The sequence below is a fragment of the Eretmochelys imbricata genome, chromosome 1, assembly GCF_965152235.1.
Source record: "Eretmochelys imbricata isolate rEreImb1 chromosome 1, rEreImb1.hap1, whole genome shotgun sequence".
Lineage (NCBI taxonomy): Eukaryota > Metazoa > Chordata > Testudines > Cheloniidae > Eretmochelys > Eretmochelys imbricata.
This window is the reverse complement of record NC_135572.1, coordinates 186,409,608-186,425,502: the sequence shown is the minus strand read 5'-3', so window position 1 is coordinate 186,425,502 and position 15,895 is coordinate 186,409,608. Positions and strand designations below refer to the sequence as shown.

General features: G+C 44.9%; 1 protein-coding gene and 1 non-coding gene across 4 annotated transcripts; one reads left to right on the top strand and one right to left on the bottom strand.

Moving 5' to 3' along the window:
* The first annotated feature begins 602 nt into the window (after window positions 1-602).
* On the top strand, window positions 603-676 carry TRNAI-AAU (transfer RNA isoleucine (anticodon AAU)). The gene has a single exon. It is a non-coding gene; the product is annotated as a tRNA-Ile (tRNA).
* A 3,669-nt stretch (window positions 677-4,345) lies between these two features.
* Window positions 4,346-15,435, bottom strand: ACP6 (acid phosphatase 6, lysophosphatidic). 3 transcript variants are annotated; one of them, XM_077820084.1, is made up of 10 exons: window positions 15,248-15,435; window positions 10,795-10,923; window positions 10,577-10,707; window positions 9,938-10,017; window positions 8,843-8,930; window positions 7,078-7,210; window positions 6,008-6,108; window positions 5,229-5,324; window positions 4,833-4,998; window positions 4,346-4,522 (listed from the first exon to the last, which is right to left on the bottom strand). In XM_077820084.1, exons 3-10 carry the CDS (start codon window positions 10,669-10,671, stop codon window positions 4,397-4,399), a joined length of 885 nt encoding a protein of 294 aa, XP_077676210.1. In that variant the 5' UTR covers window positions 10,672-10,707; window positions 10,795-10,923; window positions 15,248-15,435; the 3' UTR covers window positions 4,346-4,396. The 3 variants fall into 3 exon arrangements, with proteins under 3 accessions (XP_077676210.1, XP_077676201.1, XP_077676194.1); XM_077820075.1 differs by lacking the exon at window positions 15,248-15,435 and adding an exon at window positions 14,381-15,035 and having other exon boundaries at window positions 4,861-4,998; XM_077820068.1 differs by lacking the exon at window positions 15,248-15,435 and adding an exon at window positions 14,381-15,027.
* Window positions 15,436-15,895: the final 460 nt, after the last annotated feature.

Genomic DNA, 15,895 nt, shown 5'->3' with positions numbered 1-15,895 from the left:
TCCACTGCAAGGCAAGTGTCTCCTTTCTGTTGCAACTGGGAGAAGGTCTGACGCTGTTTGCAAAGTCTGTTCACTGCCAAAGTCTCTCTGCCCAAAGGGCAACACTCAATGGTTCTTTGTCACACTGGGTTGCTGATGAGTGAGGTGGGGTTTCTGACTTGTGGATTAGAGGCTAAGGTAAAGGGGAAAGAACTAAAATAAATGACAAAGGTGATAGATAAATCCTCAGTGAGCAGATTTTTTAACGAAACAGCCCGACTGGGTAAATTGTTGCCTTGCTGCTCTTTCATTGATCCATGTCTAATTCCATCTCTGCTTTTTTCAAACCTTTTTGAGAGAATTTCAGCAATCAAGTTTTATGTCACATGCATGGGGAGGAGAGACTGGATACTAAAACATAGTCCTTTCTCCTGAGTAAATCTGCAATTTATTCTCAAATCCTCCTCCTGCTTTGTTTGAAGGAATGAGGTAGACTTTATTCATACAAGCTTGGCTGCTCTTTCTCCGTAGTAACGTGGGAGGAAACATTCTGCTATTCAGATTCTCATTTCAAATCTCTGCACAGCCTGATGGTGAAAAAGCCCAAAAGGTAACCCCCAGATGGCCGGTTAGCTCAGTTGGTTAGAGCGTGGTGCTAATAACACCAAGGTCGCGGGTTCGATCCCCGTACGGGCCACACCTTTGAGGGGGGAGGGATAGCTCAGTGGTTTGAGCATTGGCCTGCTAAACCAAGGGTTGTGAGTTCAATCCTTGAGGGGGCCATTTGGGATCTGGGGCAAATATTGGGGATTGGTCCTGCTTTGAGCAGGGGGTTGGACTAGATGACCTCCTGAGGTCCCTTCCAACTCTGATACTCTATGATTCTATGGTGAACTTCTGAAACTTAATGGTAACATCCCTGCTATATCACAAATACATGGTAAATATTTGAAATCTGTTTAAAGTCGTAGACTGTGGTATTGCAGACAGTTCATTTGTAAAGTACACATGCAATTCTCAGTATCAGGGTCTAAAAGACAGTATATTCTCTGGGTTGCAGACCATATAACAGGCTAGCTAATCTACTCAAGAACCATGCAAGTGAGGATCTGTATCTTGCATACAAATTCTCCTACCTGCTAGCTTAGTATCTGTCTTCTGGTGGTACCCACTAAGTGATGCTTCAGAAGATTTACAACATTCTTTATGCTCTTGGGATCTAACCTATGTTGAATCAGAAGGTACTGGGACAGGTTACTGCCTGAGTGGCATCAGTGCCTAAGCCGCATTCTTTGATATGAATTTAGGCATCCTCATATCTTTCTTTTCTTAATTATAAATGTGACTCCTAGACAAATTATCTAGACCTCTTAAATATAGCATCTGTTCTGATGAACTGCTAAGGCACTGTAAGCCACAGATTGCAAATATGTTGCATAAAAGATTTAATTTGGTCAATAAGCGCAGCACCAATAATTTAATCAAGAATCTGCTTGTTCTCTAACAGCAGAAAGAGGTGCAGCTGATTAATTTTCACTACACTTCATAATTTTGAATACATCCATCATGTCTAATGTAAATGTTCTTTTCCACGTGTAATCTTTGCACACTCATGTCTTCACACATAATTAAATATATGCAGTTGTCCTCTGCCAAATTTATTCACTATTTGATTTTTCTTGAAGAGAGATGAACAAAGTTGAAGGCAAGACTCCAAGTTAGAGAAGTACCATGGTCTGCTACATCAACTTGGTAGCAGCGACTCTTGAAAGATCTCATCTCACGTCTGCCATTGGCCTGTTCCCTTCATTCTCTTCCCACTTTCAGCAGTGGATCCTCCAGGTTCAAAGCTGTCCAATGTAGATAATTTACAGTATTTTTATAGCTGCCTATTGTAGACATGACACTTCAATACCTTGTGCCATATATTGTGTTTTAAACAGCTGGAGTGTCTCTCTTTAATCCTTTAAAGAAAACTCCACTAACATTTACTGTGTTGGAGCCACAGGCTCCACTTCAACTCAGTATCAGCTTCTCCTCCTCTAATGAAACTTCCACACCAAGTTTTAAGACATTCTCCCTACTAACGCCTCAGCATGAAAACCAGTTCTTTACTTTACTTCAACGGCTTGTTGCGCACCATCTTTAAATCAACATTGGATATGTTTTCCCCATAGTTATTATTCTTAAGTTTGAAGGACTTCTAGTTTAAAAAAACAAAGCAAACAAACCCGTCTGATGCTGCATTGAGGGGGAGATGGACTGGATGCCCTAAATGAACTTGTATTACATTAAGGCTTAGTTTTCCTTTATAGAAATTTCTCAGTTGATCATATTAGATTCAGTAATTGGCTTTACTAGTGTATCCTTAGACATACATTGCATAAACTGTAAGTAGCAGGATTCCTCTTTCTTGACTCTTGTAGAGAGAAGCCCTGTTCTGGAGTTGATGACTTTGAAAAATAATATCCATGTTAGCATAAATACCTCTGCTACTTCATACCTGTATTTGCTTTTTAGCAGTTGGCAGTATCCTCCAGTCCTGTAGACTTTGGTATTTGTCTTTGTTTAAAACTACACTCATCTCCCATCAGAATTCCTTTCAAAACTATTATTTATAGTGGCTACAGGTCTGCTAGACATTAGATAGCTCTATAGGTCTTGGACAAAGCCCCCAGCACACAGTGCCTTTGTAGTGCTCCTGTTGCATCACTTCTGGCTGAGTGTTGTGCAGAAGAATATTACTGCTAGTCATAGACAATGAGCAAAGACAAGGGCAACTTCCTCAGCAGATCTTGGCTTAATTCTTTCATCACACCATCACCCTTCCGTTCTAATCTTGGGCTTATATTGGAGTTGTCATACTGAATTAGTCCATTTAGTCCAGTATCTTGTCCGACAGCGGCCAGTGCCAGAAACCCCATATATAACATTATGGAATAACCTGTTGAGAGCTGAAGCATGAGGGTTTTATACTTTTTCTAAGATGTATTTTATCCTACCTAGGGTAAGTGGTTCTTTTCACTAGCTGTATAGTCCTTCAAAATCTGCCTGTGTTCTTGAGAGTATCTTGCGCCAAGGGGTTCCACAGAACTCCTTGTTCAATTTCACTAGATGGTATCTTGTTCTATGATGAGGGTAAACAATCTTATATTTTACCTTCTGTACAGCATTAGTTATTGTATAGACTTCCTATAATGTCCCCTTTCCTGATAGTCCTCATCGCTTCAGTCTCCACATAAATAATTAATCTTTATGGCTGTAATCACTTCCATTGCTCTTCTTAGAATGCTTTCTGCTGTCATTCTTGAGCTAATGGGCCCAGAGCTGAACACAGTGATCCAAATGAGGGTGTGCCATTGACTAATATATGTTCAGGAGGTGTAAGAAGTTAATTGCAGTTAACACATATGATTAATTCAAAGTAAATTAAAGTTTTTTTTTTTTTGGATGTATGCTAATTGCATACCTCTGAGATAGGGCTTGGTGGGGAGGGAGACATGGCCAGTCTTAAGGATGGGGGGGGGCACTCTAACTGGTGTATTCCTAGAGTGCTCTCACTGAGTACAAGCTGCCATGATCCTTCCCAGTTTGTGAAATCTGCAAGTATAGGCTAGAGTAGTTCATTAAACTTCCCTGTTAAATTGAGACATCAAATTCACCTAGGCATTCATTGTGTATGTTCCCATACTTAACCTTGGCTTGGTGTAGTTATATGCTCAAAGCAGGCAAATTTCCATATGTATCATGATAGTAGAAAGGGGATTCAGCAGCCTCTTTACTGCCTTGAAAATGGGAGAGGTCTGCATGGACCATATACATTATCAATGGACTAGACTACTTTGTGCAAACATGCTGCTTGGGACTTAAGGTGAGATAAAGAAGGGAAGATAGCTTCTGGGCCGAGCATGGCTGCTATGGTGGGGAAAAAGAGGCAGTCTACATTGCTTTCAACATAAACACCAATGGAGGCACCCTGGAGAGTGTCATCTCTAGAAGAAGATAATCTGACATACTCCAGCCTTTTGCTATTAGGGAGCGGGTGCGGGGGGTGATGTTTTCCCTTCTATGTCCACAGCAGCAGATCAGGCCAAAGCTTCTGTCTTCCTTCGCTATCTTCAGCGTGAGAGACAGTCTCTAACTGCCTTTGTATTTTGACAGTAGTTCATACTGGCAGATGCACTACCCAGATGTGAGGTTGAGTTACTCTATATTACACACACTACCTCCTCTTGCTGCAAATGCATGAGTTAGCAGCAGTGCATACCAGACCGGCGGAATCCTGCATCTGGCATGAACAGGTCTAGTCACCTTCATAGCAATTTGTTGGATGGAGAGAGGGAGGAAAGAGTTCAAACACCAAAGGTTGTAGGCAGGAAACTGAGTTTTATTTTAATACTACTTATGAATTAGTTTGCTAGTTCTCCTCCATCTGGGAGCAAAGGACACTGTACTTCTCTGGACTTACAGCATAGTGGGATAGAGCATTTAGAAATTCCTCCAGTGGGCAGAGAGCTGCTCTGCATCCTCTCATCAATTGTTCCTGCAGAGAGACAATCAAGTTTACACCCATTTAGTAAATGACATATGCTTATGTTGCCAAAACCCCTTTTGTATGATCTCAAACAGATGATGAGGCAGAGGATAAAGAACTTTGCCAAAAGATTCCACTGAATCAGTGGCCAGGCCAGAAAGATAATTAGGCTCCTCCCTACTCATCTTGTGGGTGAGTATTTTAATTATGTTCCCTCTGACAGCTGAAATCTCTTATTCCACAGCTTAGTGTGCTGGAAATCTGCTGCAAGACCTAGTATCTAGCCACTTGCATTGCAGAGCAACCACTGAGTCCTTACCTCTCCATTGTAAGACAGATGTACAAACCATTCTTTGGACTGGCGATGCTGATAGAGTTCCACTGTCACGTCTGCGGCATAGGGTGGCCACTTGTGATCAAAGGTCCCCAGTGCCATCAACAGAGGGATGAGGGTAACGTCATGAGCAGCATAGAGAATGAGCTTTCTGAGGAGTGAGAGGAGAGATACTAAAATAAACATTTTGCATTTATTTCTCTGGATATCTAGCTACCACCTGCATGCCTTTGTTAATGGTGGATTAGCTTTTAAAACTCAGATAATGGTTGCATACACAGCTGTTCCTTTACTCATGCACACTCAATGTCTAAGTAAATTGGCTCTTTACAGGTGCAGCCAGTCACTGATAGCTAGAGAGACAATTATATCGTCCTGTACCTGGCCTTTGTAGCAGGAGATGATGGATCCATTGCTTTCATTATATTCTCATGTACTGCATAGAGAAGAGGACCAACACACATCTGGAGAACCTCTCTAGAACAGATGGAATTGGAAATTAGCCTGAACAAAAAACTGTGGTCCAAACAAAAAAAGTTGGTGAACTCTTGATCTGTCCTTTTATTTCCCTTTCCTGTTTTGTTTGCTCTGATATTTGGATACTCAACCTGGGGTCATGACTATACCCTCCACTTCCATAATGGCTTGAAGGAAGGGGGAATCCTGAAACATTGTTTTGATGCAGGGTCAAAATATGGAGAGGTTGAGAACCACAGCCCTAATAAAAGGGGAAAGTATTCCCATCACCCGAGAAGAGCTGCTGGGCATTGCAGGTGGGGGACTTTTTTAAGGAAAAAATAGCATGTCCTTGGGCAAAGTTAGCCTCCTATCTCCTTTTACGAACAATTGTGAAATGGTTACTCAGCTATGTATATCAGCTGAAAATGTTCTGCAAGTCGTGTGCTGCAGGCCTACTCTTCCCAACTGTATCAACCCCTCTCTTTGCAGCCCAGCTGTGCGTTACAGGTGATGCACCACCGGGATAATCCTGTGCCTGGTGGAAATCAGATTCCACATGTCTGGAATGACATCCTGCAAAAGGGATTCTTTGCTCATCCAGCCCCAGCCTCCCATACTGGAACCTTCCCCGCTTCCCCACTCAACCTAGTGAAGTGTAGAACTTTTCCTTCAGGCTGGGGTCTGGAGATATGAGACATCACCTTGAATTGTGTTCCAGAATGTAAATCATTGAGTCGATAGATCGACGCTCAATCGTTTTCAGGAAGTTTTTCAGCACGAGGCAGCTGGGCAAGTCATGTACCTGAAAGAACACGTGGGGTGTAACAACCAGTGTGCAGGTACCGAGGACACACACACACTCACACCTAAACAGGTGTTCATGGGCTAAGTTTCACACTATGCACACTTCACAGGTCTGCACTTGCTGTCGGAAACTAAATTGTGATGGGTGTTGCAGTTTTGGGGGAATTTAACATAAGGAGCTGGCCCTTATACCAACTGCAAGGTTTATATATATTTCTCCTTAAGCTTTCACTCACATAAAAAGCACTAAAGGTGCTCTTGGCACTTACGATGGACGCACAGAGCTATTCGGCTGACAGCCAGACCAGGTGAATCCTATTAGTTCCAATGTGAATAGGGCTATAAAAAGGAGTTTGAGCCTCTCTGAGACAGGGAACTTTGAGCAAAGACAGAATCCTGCACGAAAAAGCCCTGGAACCAGCCAAACTCAAGAGGAAGGATAGGTCAAGGTCTATGTAAGTTAACAATAAAGGCAAACTTCAGGAAGGCAGTAAATTCGGATCAAATGTACCGTGGTAGGAGCCAGGTGGAAATGCTGCCTGCCTGTAGGCTCAGTTCTTTGCATGCTGATTAGAGCTAGGTAAATAATAGTAGGAAATTTTTTTGCAAATATATAGGCCAATATTTGAATTATTTACTAAGCTTTGTAAGCTGAGTAAAGGAAGAAAAATATTTCTTATTTCAGGGGTGGGGGAGAACTTGCCATTTAAATAAATTTGTCTATTTTACAACCACATGCCCGCCAACTCTTGTTGGTTAGAGAAGAGGTTGCTCTGAACCTTGCTTCATATTAAGACAATCTTCCTCAGGCTGCTACTTTCCAAGAGCTGCATCCAGCCAACTGGGCTGCACAGGTCTGTGGAACGCCATTGACTTTACGGGACTCTGCATATCCACAAGGGTCTACCTGTGTGGATCAGTTTGCAGGATAGGGGCCTGACATTGCTTCAATTATGTCCAACCTCACCTGCTCAGCGAAGATGTTGTCGAGTAGAAGAAAAAAATCCACAGGCTTCTCACTGTCGATCCCCATCTCCTCTCGAATCATCTTCAAATCATCAGAGATGCCCGGCTGCAACAAGACACTTTCCATTTTACCCCTGTCAAGAAAAATGAGGCTTTTTAGATCCTCAGGCATGCTGGCAAGAGCAACAAGATAGCCACAAGAGAACCTCCCTGCTCGTTGAGTAAGGCTGTCTTCCAGGAGTGCATGGGGGAAGAGAATGGAAACCGCTTAGTGCTGGATGGTGTCCCAGCGTTTGGAATGCTGACACTAGAAGAGACAGATTCTCAGTGTCTGAGCTGATGCTGAGATTTTAGATTTGTCAGTAGGACTCTAACCTGGGGAGGAGATGTTCATTCCAAGGAGGAAATCTAAATGAGACACAAGCATTTCAAAAGAAAAGGACACACTCGGCAATGATTACATATCAATTAGTAGGCGGTGTCACTGGAACTCAGCCCACCTGTACCTCCAGGGAGCACTACTTTGCCAAGCTTGCCTCACAAGGAACGAGCAGTGGAAAAACCTCTGGACTGACTTCTACATTTGTTGTATTTATTATAGGGGCAATGCAGAGTGATGCCTTTAGTTAACTTGGCCGCTAGCCCCTCTTTTCAATTCTTTTTAAACTGTGCCAGACTTCACCCATTTGGGCAGTGAATGTCCATGCTGGATCTTTGCTTCAGTCTGAAGGGGGGGGCGCGGCACGGCATGTGTCAGCAAAAACTCTTCAGCCTTTTCCCAGAACTAAATTGGGGGAAAACAGCTTTATCAATGTTAAAGAAAAAAGTCTGACCATTTCTTTCAACAGCTCTAGCACCTCACAAATCCATCCCTATTTGGCAATCCTCCCAAAAATTTTACACATCTGCAATTGTTCAGTGCTTGCTCCTTAGTGGTGTGAATGTTCCAGCTGCAGTGTGCATGTTCTCAGGCCTCACTGAGCTGCCTGCAGTAGTCAGCCTGCTTGCCTGTCCACTCCTAACCCCATCAAAATACACCCTACCTTGCAAAGCCAAGCATTCAGTTTTCATACGCCAGAATTAAGGTTGCCTCTTTGTGTGTGAGAATTCTGATACGCTCATGTCTACAGCCTAGTAGAGTGTCAAATAATCCAAGACAAGCCCAGTACATATGTGCAAAGGGGACAGAGTTAGATAGCACTGGCAACCTTAAATCTGGCATTTATTAACTTGAGTGCCTGACTTTGCAACCTTAATGTTCTCTTCATGTAGATTTTTATAAGAAATATTTTAAATTCTCAGATAAAAACTTTGTTAAACAGGTGCTCAGCCTTAAATCCAATCAGTTAAGGGTATAAATATTACACAGATGTTGTAATGATCCCAAAACAAAACACTACACACGCCCTGGACATTCAGAGTTAAGGTTAAATTTAAAACAAATCCAAACACCTTAAAGAATGGAACTGTAGAGTTAAGGCTCCCAAGCAACTTTAACTCTTCCGTGTAGTGATGCCATGTTATAACCATACAATTATGATTTGTGCACAAGTGTCCGTAGTGATTAGATTAAACTGATCTTTCAAGAGCCATTAAATATTTTTTCCCACAGTGTCACTAATACTTTATGCAACTGCACAGAGACAAGGAGTACAGCCATTGCAATAGGAAGAATTCAGTGAATGAGGAAAACATGGTGCTTTCAGTTATTAGCAGTGATGTGCCATGATGGGGACCTCATAAGGAGAGATGTGACTGGGGATTACCTGCTCAAATGCTTCAGGCGCCGGCAGTTCTGGTAATTGGGGTAGAGGATTTCAGTGCTTGCTTCATCAGTGACAATAGTGATGGGTCCTGTGGAATGGACAAGAGGAGGCTTCTGTTATCTCTAGCATAACTGGGTTTGCCTTATACTAGATCTGCTTTCATCAGTACAGGAATACAGAATTGGGCCTTTGTGCAAGACCATCTCCTATAAAAGTCAATTTCCTTGTGCAAGGTCTCACCTTTGTCCTCATGTCCTTCCAAGGCTCTGCCAGATTCTATTTTTGTTAATCAATATTTACATTGTGGTACCACCTAGAGGCCGTTCAGTTTGGAGCCTCATTGTGCACAGCTGTGGGCATACAGATCATAAATGGCAATCTCTGCCTTAAAGAGTTTATTGCTGTAGGAATCTTAACTGAGCCAGGGTGTGCGCGCGAGTGTCTGTGTGTGGTATTTCCTACTGCTGAGTTTAGTATTACTGTGTACCACAAAATATATTCCTCCCTGTTACCCATTAAGAGAGTTATGAGCTGGTAGATAATTTTACTGCTGCCAGGACATTCAAGCCTAGGGACCAACAGCAAATGAGATGCTCTCAAGACAGTCATCTCTCTAGGGCCTGCTCCCTGTGACATTAGTCTCACATTGGTGAGCTTCAGGATGCAGGTGAAGGTGTTTCTGGATGGTCAAACTTTTAACAGAGCTCAGGACTCTTACAAGCAGAATGCTCCAGGTTCTCTAGAGAAACATTTCGGACCTGACAATGTAATGTGGCCTACTCTTCATTTCTCATTGCCTGTTTCTGACACTGGTAAATGCTGCCCTACTCAGTCAAGCTGAGCTTGCAGCACCAGTGGGAAGGGATCAAGGATGGGCATCAACATGAAGCCAAGGAAGAGACAGACCAGAAGGCAAACTGACAACTCATGCGCTAGGCAGGAGATCCTAGATGGGAGGAAGAGCAACAGAAGGGTAGTGGGGAGACAGCAACCTGGGGACCAGAGCAGTTGGGATGTGTGAGAGGAGAGTGTATCTAGGCTAGATAGAGGGTGGGAAGAAAAGTCAGAAATGACCCCTCCACACACACACCATACCTTCTTTATGCTGTTGGAATAGCCCAGCCAGCAGACACCGCGTGGACTCCAAATTGCGAACAATATTAGTGGAACGGATGCTGAAAGAGAGAAGGCAGCTTGTGAACTGTAAACAAGGCCACATCCAAGAACAACCCGTTGGACATGGGACCTTGATCTCCTCATGAATCAGCAGCTCCAGATCCCCACTGTCAATATTAGCATCATCTGAAATGGCAACTCGGACACTGGAAGGCACTAGTGCAGTGGTTCTCAAATTTTTGTACTAGTGACCCCTATCACACAGCAAGCCTCACAGTGCAAACTCCCCCCCCCCCCTTAGAAATTAAAAACACTTTTTAAAAAAAATATTTAACACTATTATGAATGCTGGAGGTGAAGCAAGGTTTGGGGGTAGAGGCTGACAGCTCATGACCCCCACATGTAATAACCTCATGACCCCTGCCTTCCCCCCCCGCCCCGGTTTGAGCACCCCTGCACTAGTGACTCCTGGTACAAAGTTGTACTGGCCATGTGGGAGGGGTCAGAGGCCTGCAGTGAGAAACACTGCGGGAGGAGGATGTCAGTCAGGGAGCTTTCATCCAAGAAGTAAAAGTGAGGGCTGTGGGGGGACTCATGCAGGAATTTTCAGAAACTCACAAGACCTCAGAAGGTTTGAACACTGGAGATAGAAAGTTGATCTTCTCCACATAGCTTCTCCTCAGCCTTTCCCCCAGTTCAAACATCTGCTGCATCCCCACTGTTGTCAGCTGCCCAGCAATGACACCACCCTGGGGAGAGAAACAGCAGTCACATTCAGTGCCTGGAAAGATTAAAGTCTCGAAGAGGAACCTGATCAAGGGGAAAGAGTCTCTCACCTTCAGCGTGGTCTTTTTGTATTGATCTTCATAAGGGGAGTTGGGTTTTGGCCCACCAGAGAGGTCAGTTACTGTGTAATCAAACTGGGTTTGAGCAGGGACTTCTAACAGAGTTGGATGCCACTCCACCTGATGCAAAAACATGAGAGAAATGCTTCAGTAGAAAATAATAATCTTCCAATCGCATCAGAACTACTCTGGGCTACACGAAAGCATGGGGGAACACACTGCGCTGCCTCTGCAATAATGAGACAGGATCAGGTAATACATAGTACATGACGCTATCATCTCCTGTTATATAGCACAGCATCTTGGAATGTATGGTGCTAGGACATCTGAGACCCTCCATTATTGAGACATGCAACATGACCTCTCTATTGCGCCTGAGAACCTCCAGCGCTGAGACAGCCATACCCCTCTAGCAGCTGATGAAATAACAGGCGACACGCCTGCTACTAACAGCAAACTGAATTTCTCCTTGAGCTAAATGGTAGAGCTAGTACTCTCAGATTCAAGAGCTCCCAATCGGAGTCCACGAAAAGCTGGGTCAATCACAATGATGCCCAGGTAAGTGGGGTAGTGTAGTGCCTGTTTACTGGAGCAGCCTGCACAGCAAGTGCTCATTGCCTTGGCACAGCTCTCTGTGTCTGAGCATTGGGAGTCGAGCACTTGGTTAAAGTGGCAAGTAGAAATGGTTTTGCCACTTCAGCGGCAGGGAGCGTGAGAGGGATGATCTCTACTGCTGCTGCTGTACTGGCAAGATCTAGCCATTTTTTACTCCAAGCCCTAAATTTGTGCCACCTACAACAGAAAACTGAAGCCAGTACCCATTGTACCAGTACAAAGAAGGCGTGGACCCGGATGGATCTTGGTTCAAAAGGGCAGCAAAAAATTGGATCTAGCTGGTATTTGGCAAACACTGTAATTAAAAGTGGCTTTGTGCACTTAAACAGATACGTATCTTCTACAGTAACAACGTGTAGTTACATACGTTTGGAGAAAATGTGACACTGTAGTTGGATCTCTGCACATGACGCTATTTAAGTTAGAAGTGTGACAGACATCTTTCTGAGCGTGTCAGATGCCAAACACTATTTTATATCAGATACTGAGTGTGGCTAAGGGATAGGACATCAACAGCTTCTCAGTACACAAAAGTGAATTTATAGTATTTCCATGTAGTTAAACTAGTGATCGTAATTATGTGTACTTCTACAGTAACAGAGGATCCAGTTCTGCCTCAGCTATGCACCCACACCAACTTCAATAGAACATGTTCAGGCACTCAATATTAACTACGTTTTAAATTTAATACATCAGAACCATGCTAAACTGCAACTTCCTAATTCCCATGTTTAAATAAATGGTGTGAACCCTCTTCTCAGCAAAGATTTAACAGCAGACTCCTGTAGTGAGGTTTCATATTGCCAAGACTTCATTACTTTTTCACATTATTAGAGAGTATGTTTACTACTACGCCATATTGTATAAATAATTAAAATTAAACGACAGCTATCACAATAAATGAATAGAGAACACTGTAATGAAATAGCTTTGTTATTCTGTTCACTTACTAATTAAAAAAAATCAGCACTTGGTAATGGGACTCCCTGTTGTCACGCCAAATGAGCAAGGCTTTATAGTACTGTTAATTGCATCTAACTTTAATTAATTACTATTTTATCCAATATTGCTATTTTTTCCAAAATGGTATCCTAACAATTCTGACTCCCTTTATCTTGTTTGGATTTCTGTACAAGTCAATTTGAATCAGAGATCTATCTCATCCCTGTTTTAAAGACAGCCATTACACCACCCCGGCTAACATATCTACCAAAGCCACAAATTTGATAGCAATCTAGGTCACAGTTGGAAACACATTTGGAACCAAACACTCATAAGCATAGTTGCACTGAACACACTAACATCAAATATGATCTGACCAACACTAGACAAGATGCTCCCTCTTCTTCCACCACACCAGCTCCATTTATTCTCTACACAGATAGTAAAAACCTAAGATTTAGGGGCGAAAATGAACATGTTCTGATAGGATTCAGATACCACATCCAGGAGTTTGGAAGATTCACCAAGTCTGAATCCCTGCACATACAAATGTCTCTGAAGCAGGGCACTGACTATGTTTGGGATTAGATTAGATTAGGTCCATTAGATTCTTAGGTCCAAAGCCCTTGCCTAGGAATTGCAGGTGTTCTCAGCACGATGACCAAAGGGCAAGCTAACCTTGCAAAAAGACATGTGTTACCCTTCAAAGGCACTTTGGTCTTTTGGGGTGTTTAGGCTTTAGAAACAATTTATGAGATGCCCAAAACAAAACAAAAAAACCCCAGAGTCCAGGCCAGAAGCCCCACCACCAGGCGGCACCATTTCCCAGTGTTGGATGCCAGAACCACCAGGCTCCCCAAGACAAAGGACTGCCATGTCTTCACTTTGTCAAACCCATCCTGTTCACCGAGGATCTCCTCTCCTCCTGCTAAACCACACTGCCACTTCCCTAAAGGATAACTGCTCTTCTCCTCATAAATAAGTGTAAAACACACAGCAGGTAGGGAGGTAGGGGAGAATGGTGTACAGATAAGCATGTTGTTTTTAACACTAATTGTCATTATACAGAGTAATTGATTTTGAGTTGAGAGAAGAAAACTAAAAATTAAGTGGATCCAGTAGTGGATTTCCGTCCTCTCCTCCCAAGCTTTATTGCACCAGAATGCACTGGGAACCAGACTTTTCTAGTGCAAGGGCACTGAATAGAAGTGTTGTTTGTAAGGAGCCAACATGGCCTAATAGACTGGGGCTTAGGAGACCTGATTTCTAGTCCTAACTCTGCTGCAGGGAGGAGACCTTAGGTAAGTCATGTCCCCTTGTGCCTCAGTTTCCCCCATCTGTTAAATGAGGATAATGAGACTTCCTTTGTAAAACGCTTTAAAATCTAGTAATAAAAGAGAAGTGTTATTATTGAATGGTAAAATGTGGGAACCAAAATACAGTTGGGTCCAGAAGAATCCAAATGCCAGATCTGAAATTTTGCCACTCTAGTTGATCTGTCAGGGTCCAAATTTTACTATTGTAGTGTCGTCAGCTATACTTGTTTATAAATATGGTACAGAAACTGGGAGTTCACTCAGAGCTCAGTCTGGACTGTGAATCAGCTGTACCAGGAAGAGTCAGAATTCACACTTTAGCACAGTAGTACTTGTCTACTTACCAGTAGACACTACAGTTTAGGAACAAAAATTACATAGATTTTACTTGAAGTCAAATTTTAAAAAACAACAAAACACTTCATGGTTGTGCTCTACTGCTCTCTAGTGCAGTGCTACTCAAAGTGGTGGTCCGTGGACCGGTGCCGGGCCGCGAGCCATTGGTTGCCGGTCTGCGCGCACATTGGAAAAAAAATTTGCCAGTCACCGCCACATCAGATAGCTTGAGAAGCACTGCTCTAGTGCACACCCTGTCACTGCAGATACTCTCCTCTCTCCCCAAGATACAGGGACAGCAGCTTCCTCTGCTCCTCAGATCAGCCACACCGCCCTTACCTCCGGAGTTTCGAGTAGCCCCCGCTCACCTGCTCTGGTTTCGGGATAGGTCTTAAAGGAGTGCGAGCTCCATGCCGAAATATGACCTGGACCAACTTCAGCTCCAGCTGAGGGCGATCGCCGCTGTATTGAGTTTTGTCCCTTCTCAGCTCAGCCAGGGCTACCCTCTTCTGGTGCACACAGAAAGCCAGGGTGCCCACGACACCCACTCGAGCCCAGATACCCATGCCGAGGGGCTGTCCTCCCTAACGGATGCTGCGTGTGGATTAGTTTATGTAATGGCAGCCCTGGGAAAGGCTGGCGGCGCAAAGAGGCCGCACCTCAGCCCAGGAATTCAGCCGCCGCCCGCAGGCGGCTCGGGGGTGGCCAGGCAGCAAGTGTGAAAAATCAGGGCACGTTTCGGGGGTGGCGGTGGTGACAGCGGCGTTTATAAGGCAAAGTCCCTAATATGGGAACATCTGGTGGTCACCCCAGCTGGGGGGCAAGGGGGAGGCTGTTGACCCCCCCCCCCTTTCCTTTAGCACAGCCCGTGAGCGAGGTGCCCGGGCTAAGCCCAGCTCCGCCCGGGGCGAGCAGGGGAGCGAGGCAAAGCGTCACGTCGCAGCCACCGCCTCCTCTCCTTGCCGCAGCCCCGCTCCTGGCGCGCTCGGGGGGGCGGGAGGGGACGGAGCGGACCCGTCCCCGCTACAAACTCCGGAGCCTCCCAGCCGGACCCGAGGCCAGTTCGATCACCCCGGACAGTGAGAAGAGCGGAGCTACGCAGAGGGTTATGGGAAATGTAGTTTTCCCACCAGCGTGTTCCCTTGCTGGGAGCCCGCGGAGAGACTACAACGCCCAGGAGGCAGCGCGGCGAGGGGCCCCCTCCTCTTTCCTGGTGGCGTTCGCTGCGCGCTCACCTGTGAACTGGGAGGGCGACCGGACGAGCGCTGTGGAGATAGCGCATGCGCAGAAGAAGGACTCTCGATTTGGGGGGGTCTCGCGCTGTGGCTGGGCCGGGTGCTGCGCTCGCGGCTCCCTGAAGTTCCCGCAGGGCTGGGCGCGAGCTGAGGCGAGGCGTGTGCATTGGCGGGTGCCCTGGCCTTGGCGCTGGGCCACGCCCCCGCAGCTGATAGCATCTCTCCCTCCCTTTTCTTGTGTGCAGTCCATAGTGAGCGGCTCCCCTTGCCCGCTGCAGAGATCATTCTTCCTTGCTCCTCAGACACTGCAGAGGGCAGGGCCACCCACCCTCTGCAACCCTCTTCTCCAACACCCCCAAGCTGGTCCCCTCCATAGTCTCCCATGCACCACAAGATGTTCAGGAAGTCCCCCCGCCCTGACACCCCAAGATGTTCAAGAAGCCAAACACTCCCCATAAAAAATAGGCTTACAAGAAGTGGAAGATTGGACAAACGACCAGGGATGAGTATATAAATATTGGTCAGGCATGTAGGAATGGAATCAGGAAGGCTAAATCACACCTGGAGTTGCAGCTAGCGAGGGATGTTAAGAGTAACAAGAAGGGTTTCTTCAGGTATGTTGGCAATGAGAAGAAAGCCAAGGAAAGT

Excerpts from the sequence above, each read along its gene's own strand:
- ACP6 (XM_077820068.1), bottom strand. The coding sequence starts at position 14,578 with ATGGGTATCTGGGCTCGAGTGGGTGTCGTGGGCACCCTGGCTTTCTGT. Across the intron at positions 5,325-6,007 it reads ATTCTGGAACACAATTCAAG|AGAGGTTCTCCAGATGTGTG; the intron begins GTGATGTCTCAT and ends CATCTGTTCTAG. Across the intron at positions 4,999-5,228 it reads TCTCCTGCTACAAAGGCCAG|AAAGCTCATTCTCTATGCTG; the intron begins GTACAGGACGAT and ends CTCACTCCTCAG.